This window comes from Fukomys damarensis, unplaced genomic scaffold (genome assembly GCF_012274545.1).
Source record: "Fukomys damarensis isolate Sample0158 unplaced genomic scaffold, DMR_v1.0_HiC HiC_scaffold_27, whole genome shotgun sequence".
Classification (NCBI taxonomy): Eukaryota; Metazoa; Chordata; class Mammalia; order Rodentia; family Bathyergidae; genus Fukomys; species Fukomys damarensis.
Window position 1 is genome coordinate 23,454,106 of NW_022900939.1, and position 7,022 is coordinate 23,461,127.

The 7,022-nt window shown below is 47.1% G+C and overlaps 1 protein-coding gene across 1 annotated transcript in view; it reads right to left on the bottom strand.

Annotated features, from left to right (window-relative positions):
* Positions 1–1,473: 1,473 nt before the first annotated feature.
* Positions 1,474–7,022, bottom strand: part of Slc22a20p — a 28,621-nt gene continuing 23,072 nt past the window's right edge. The window contains exon 10 of the mRNA XM_010635997.2: positions 1,474–2,061. Coding sequence (XP_010634299.1) covers positions 1,965–2,061 — 97 coding nt within the window. The 3' untranslated portion in view covers positions 1,474–1,964. The remainder of the gene's footprint in view (positions 2,062–7,022) is intronic.

Consider the following 7,022-nt stretch of genomic DNA (forward strand, 5'->3'; position numbering starts at 1 on the left):
TCCAAACGTTTTGTGGGCGTCATGATCACTGCCGTTCTTGGACTTGCCACCATAACTGCTACTGCTGCTGCGGCAGGGGTTGCATTACATCGAGGTATTCAAGACGGCGGACTATGTCCGACGATGGCATCGTGACTCTCCTACATTATGGCAACAACAGAGAGATACTGACTCTCAATTTGCTGAAGATATTCAAAATTTACAACAGACTGTTCAATGGTTGGGTGATCAATTGTCTGTGATTGCTACTCGTGCTGTCTTACGTTGTGATTGGAATACTTCTCAATTCTGTATTACTCCTGTTCCGTATAATATCTCAGAAGGATGGGAAAAGAGAAAAAGGTCCTTAGTTGGTCATAATAACATGACGATAGAATTAATGGAATTAGAAAAACAGATAAGTGATACTTTCAGTAAAAGTCTACCTCAGTTATCGGGAGAGGATATATTACAAGGAATATCTTCGGGGCTTCAAAAATTGAATCCCCTTGAAGCTGTAGAGAATATGCTAACCTCTATGGCTGGTAATTTTGTAATCATATCAATCACTTTGTGTATTACTCTTTTAGTCCTCCTTCGATGGTTCCAAAGACGACAGTCCGCCAGGACACAATTAAATGTCATGGCAGCCCTCCATCATGTTGAGATGCAACATATAAACAAAAAGGGGGAAATGAAGGAGGTTGAGACAGTATAAGAAACCAAAGTCCAGCTGTCAGCTTACACTGCCTCATGAGATAAAGTTCAGCAAACAGAGCAGTCCTTGGGAATGTCGTGAACTCTGCTTGCAAACACGACAGATTGTTCTAGACATTCTTTACAACTCTGTGCCTGCAAACAAGACAGTGCTCTTCTGAGCAAACAGGAAGGGCTGAAGTCCAGCTGCGCGCTCTGGGCTTCTTGAGCTTGCGTCATCAATCTCGTGAGACAGTTGGAGTGTTCTGACAGACAGATAAGGAAGGAGAATTATATTGTCAGCAGACGAGGGGCTGCCGGAACAAACTGTATAAAAGTAAACGTGACTGGGTCCTCGGGGCTGCAGTCCTGTCCTGTCTTTGTGTGTGTTGTTTCTGTCATTTCTTTCTCACAGATCTAGGAGGACCGCAACACCCACTCCCACAAAAGCCCTCTGGCGGGGAATTTGAAGGACAGCGAGGGTCAGTACCCACTTCCTGAATCTGGTTTCACCATTTATTCATCAGCTATCTGCTGTTACCATCGGCATGGTCCCTGAAAGAGGGTCCTGGGGCTGCAAAGGCAGGCAGGAAGTGGGGTGTGGTGGTGCACACCTATCATCCCAGCACTCTGGGGGCTGAGACAGGACAGCATGTTTGAGTCCAGCCTGAACAATTTAGCCAGAGCCAGTCACCCAAAACAAAACAAATTAAAAAAATAAACAAAGTGTTGGGTAAAACAAACAAACAAACAAACAAACAAGGGCTGGGATGTAGCTCAGTGCAAAAGCTCTGTATCACCACCACCAAAAAAGGGAAAAAATCAGCAGGAAGTCCTTCTGTGGAGACATTTGCCTAAAGAGGATACACGCAAGCTCCAAGCCAAGGAGTATTTACTTTTTCCAAATGGGTGGAACAGAATGAGTTCTGAAAGTTCCTCAAGTCAAGTGGGGCTGATCCAAGGACAGCCCGTGGTAGAGATGTCACCCTACACCGAAAAAGACACAGCTGTCTCCATTCCGGAAGCAGAGGAAGTGGAGGTTTCAGGGCAGATTTGGAGGAGAGGAAAACAGGACTTTCACTGCTATAGCCCAAAGGTGCTTTCTCCTTTGTGAATGCGGAGGGCTGGGCTTCCTTCTGAGGGCCTTCCCGGGCCTGGGGGCGGCTCTTCGCTGGTGTCATTCAGTGGACCAGGTCCCAGCTGTCCCTCCACCTCACTCCAGACCCCAGGGGAAGCCCCAGAAACAATCTGCACCAGGCTGAGCCAGCTGGCACCAGGCTATTGGCAGCTTAGATGGTTTCTTTGAGGGGAGAGGCTCCCAGCTGCTGAAGAGAAATTTCTTCACTCTTGTTGCTTGCATCCTTCTTGGAAAGGTCTTCTTTGACTCTGTTTAAAGGCAAATGGAAAGTTTGTTATCTTTTTTCTTTTCTTCGGTACTGGGAACTCAGGGCCTTCCTAAACTATATCCCAGACCTTTTTTTTTTTTTTTCCTTCTTTGAGACAGGGTCTCATTAAATTGCTAAATTGGGGCCAGGGATTTAGCTCCATGGTTCCGCTGCCTTCCTTGCAAGCACAAGGACCTGCGTTTGATCCCTGGTACCAAAACAAACAAAGAAACAAAAATAATTGATAAGCTACCTCAGTTGGGCTCACACTGAGATCCTTCTGCCTCAGGCTCCTAGACTGCTGAGATAACAGGTGTGCACCACCACACCTGGCTCTATGTTCTTGTTTTGATCTGCCTGTCTTGCCCATTTTTCCTGTCTACATTTAGCAGTTTTAGTTTTTAGAATTTTTTTCAATATTACAACCATTTTATCCCAGTTTTTATCCTTACTTTTGAACTCTTGTATTTCTTTATTTCCAATCTCTTCATTCAGGGGTTTAATACCATCCTCTTGCCTCAGCCTCCTGAGTGCTGGAATTACAGGTGTGTGCCACCACACTGGATATCTGTATCTATCTATCTATATCTATATCTATCTCTCTCTATATATATATTTTTGGTGGTACTGGGGATTGAACCTAGGGCCTTCACCTTGAACCGTATGCCCAATCCTTTTTACATATTTTTCTCCCCAGTACCAGGAATTGAACTCAGGACCTCAAGTTTCCAAGGCAGTTTCCTAGCCCTAAGTTTTTTATTGTGAGACAGGTTTTCACTTGAGTCGCCCTGGCTGGGCTCAAACTTTCAGTCCTTCTGTCTCAGCCTCCCATGGTGCTGGGATTATAGGTGTAGGTCACCATGCCCGGCTAAATTTTTATTTAAAAAAATTTTTTTTGATGATTTCTTCATGTTGAAGATTCCTTTCTTCTTGTTCTACAGTCCTGTATTTCTTGTTCTACCCTTTGAACCTTCTAGCCTTTTGATTTTTGTCCCTGGGCGCATTAGGCTCATTGGTCTTGCCAGCTGGATGCCAGAGGAAAAAGCCCCAAGGAAGGTAACCTGGTGGGGCTCTGGAAAGTTCTGTAGGCCAGGCTGCCTTTTGGGTCTTTCTATCATCGGTCAGGCCTTGGGAAACACTGCCCTCTCCCCAGCTCTAGATTTGAAGAGAGGTTGCCCTGGGGCCAAGAAACTGCCTAATGGAATTCTTACTGGGTTTAAAAATTATAAGGCGGGGTTGTAGCTCAGGGGTTGGAGTCTCATGGGATGTCCAGGCTTTTTGAATAAAGAATTGAGCAGGACACACAGAAGTAGTAAGAAAGAGAGATTTATTGAAGGAAAATACACTCCACAGGGTGGGAGTGGGCTGGTAAGAAAATTCAAAGAGTTGAGCTCAGAGTGGCCTCTTTGCTTTAGGTTTTGAGGTATTTACTGGGACCTTTCTTGGATCTTGGGGTCTCAGATGGCACACAAGGAGACTGTGTCCAGTTAATTGAGTCTCCACCCTCATATTGGAAGAGGGTGGTTTTTTACTTCATACCAGCCTAGGCAGAAGCAGCATGGCTGCCAAAGCCCTGGAGAGTGGGAAAACCACAATGCTAATGATATGACAATGACCATGGGGTCACCCTCAGTGACTCTAAAGCAGTTTAGAGCGCATGCTCCTTGTGCCAGAGGTCATGGACATGCAATAAGGGCAGGAGGATATTTTTAAGGCTCTTGTCAGGATGTTAAGGACTTAGGGTGAGGGCAGGATGCTCTTTTGGCCTCTGAGAGCCAGCAGGCATCCAGTCCGTTGTGAGCATAGAGCCAGGGTGTCTCCCACCCTGTCTGCCTCTTGCCTCAATAGTGTTAGGGAATTGATCATGTTAAAGTATGCAGTGACGCCGCCTCACAGGCTGCATTCTCCTGGTACATCTTGGCTCCTAAAATGACCTCATGCCCTTATCTCTGGTTTCCCTACCCCCCAAGGCCACAGTGGTCCAGGAAAGTTGAAACCTGTGTCTGCAGGACTGGGCTCATAAAAGCAATCTGGCCTGTGATAGGTTAAAAGTAGCTCACTCCTCATAAATAAGCAATACCCCACCCCAAAACTGATAAAAGGAATTTCCTTTCTTTGTTCTTCTCTCTCCTTCTGCTTCTTCTTCCTCCTCTCTCTCTCTCTCTCTCTCTCTCGCTCTGCCTTCCTGCCTCCTGCTCGCCTCCCTACAATAAAGATCTCCTGCCGGACCTCTCAGTGCGGTGCGTGAGTGGCCTAATTGGGAAGGGGCACCCGAAAGGGCACGCGAACCCCCTTTCAAATAGAGTGCTTGGTTAGCACTTGCGAAGCTCTGGGTTCAATTCCCAACACTACAAAAATACCTCTGTCAGGACCCTGCCCAACTCAGCCTGGCTACAAACCCCTTCTCCAATCCTACAGGCATCCCCAGCCGCTCCCACAGTCTCTCGCTACCATGTTCATTTGTGAGCATTTTCTCTCTGTGTACCTCATTCTGCGCTCCCAGAAGGCAGTGATCACATCTGTTTTTTCAGTCTACATCCCACACTCAGCTCTGTGCCTGGAGCATAGCAGGCACTCAGTGAATAATAATCAGCTCAAATTGCAAAAAGCCAGAGTCAAGCCCCAGGTAAGACCCTGGGCCTCAAAACCCTGCAAAGCCCTCGTAGCCAGGAACCACTGTCCTGCGCAGCTCTGCCTGGACATGCTGCTGCCTGCGCCTGTCCTAGACTGGGCTTGGCCCCCTCAGTCTGTAAGTGTGGTCCTGGCTCCTTTGTTTATTTATTTTTTATTTAGTTTTTGGTACTGGGGATCCAACTCAGGACCTTGTGCTTGCGAGGCAGGTGTGGTGCCACTGAGCTAAATCCCTGGCCCTCCTAACTCTTTATAAAAAGCCACAGGTTTAAATTTCTTCTGCAGAAACTCATGTAAGATACAAACAGACTAGGGATGTGGTTCTTCTACCTGGGGGCACTGCAGCCCCTGCTCTATTCCCCAGGGAAGCCCATGGGGGACCTAGTGAGGAGTGCAGCCGGGACACAGGGGAGCTCAAGCAACTGCTTTTCATCTCTTTTACAAGAACGATGCGCCCCAGATGTAGCTCAGGGGTGCCGTGCCTGGCTGGCAAGGTCCTGAATTTGGTCCCTGGTACCAAAAACAAAACAAACAAACAAACAAAAACAACGACAACAAAACCCGGCCCCCTGTGTCATCCTCAGCATCAGCAAAGTGCTCTTTTTTCCCTTGTTTTCTCAAACAACCCGAGTCAACCATGGGGCAGAGCAAGGTAGTGTCCACATTCAGGGGTGGGCGGTGGGGTACGTGGGAGCCCGGGTGTGGCTACCAGGGAGCCAGACTGAGTACGCCAGGGAGTGTCCGGGTGGGGTGTGGCCAGGCACAGGTGACGGAGTCGGGCCTGGTGAGGAGGGCATCCCGCCTGTGGTGGCCTGGCCTGGTACTGCAGGGGCCCAAGCAGGATGAGGAGGGTGTCCCTCCTGGGGTGGCCTGATGTGGAGTCAGAGCCTGAGCTCTGTGCCAAGCACAGCCCAGCTTCTGTGTGGGGCCAGAGCGACAGTGAGGTTGGTTACTCTCCAGGGACTGGTCAAGCGAGCAAAGGTGTTAAGGGCAGGGGGAGGCAGGTTTCTCTTCAGAGAAGAGTTAACGAATAGGAAAAGAAAAGAAAGGCGGGTGAGTCCGGTGGTGTTAGGTGGGAGTTGGGAGTATTGCTGTGAACTTATGGGTTTCAGATCATTGTACAGAAAGGACAAGTGTATCTAGATGTAGAACCTACATTCCCTACCTCTTCCCACTGACAGGGCTTGAGCAGAGAAAATCAATGACAATGACACTTTGCACCCAGATCCTGGTTTCTATTTTTCTTTTTCTTTTTTGCTACTGAGAAATGAACTCAAGGCTTTGTGCTTGCCGGACAGGTGCTGCACCACTGAGCTACATTCCTGGCCCAGATCTTGGCTTGTAAATACCACTCTATACTAAAATGAATCAGGTCATTCAAAGAAATGTCTATTCTCAGGACTACAACAGGGAAACCTGGGCGAACTTAAAATATCTGTGGTAGCAGAAAACAAGGACGTGCTTAAAGAATGTGAAAAGAACACAGAAACCAAAAGATTTCCACTGGTCAAATCTTAGCCAAATTGACCATTGAAATAAATACAGTACAGGGCTGGGGATTTAGCTCAGTGGTGCCGCTGACTGCCTTGCAAGTGCAAGGTCCTGACTTTGATTCCAGTACCATCAAAAAAAAAACAAAAAAAAAAAAAAAAAAAAAAAAAGAAAGAAAAGAAAGAAAGAAAGACAGTGTAGCTGGTATGGTAGCACATGCCTGCAACCCCAGGTATTCAGGAAGCTGAGGCAGACGAGGCAGCAGGATCAAAGGTTTGAGGCCAATCTGGGCAACTGAGCAAGACCTTAGTAGGACCCTTCATCAAAATTTTAAAGAAAGAAGAAAAAAAACTAAGAAAAAATAACTGGGTATGTATATGCATGAGGCCCTGGGTTCAATCCCCAGGGTAATCCATTGAGTGAAATGAGACTTTATAAACCCATGATATAACCAGGTATGGTGACGCATAGCCATAATCCCAGCATTCAGGAGGCTGAGGCAGGAGGATTGTCATGAGCGTGAGGCCAGCTGGGCTACACAGTGAGTTCAAGGCCCTAAACTACACAGGGAAAAGCTGTCAAAAAAAAAAAAAAGTCCATGATATAAATAAAGAAATAATAAATCGAAGGTTTGATGAGGAGGAAGACATTTACATAGTTTCTAAGCACCTCTCCACAAAACACTAATGAATTACAAAGGAGAAAAGCCAGGTGTGGTGGCACATGCCTATAATCCCAGCACTCAGGAGGCTGAGGCAGGAGGATCACTGTGAGTTCAAGACCAACCTGGGCTACATAGTGAGTTCCAGGTCAGTCTCAACTACAGAGTGAGACCCTGTC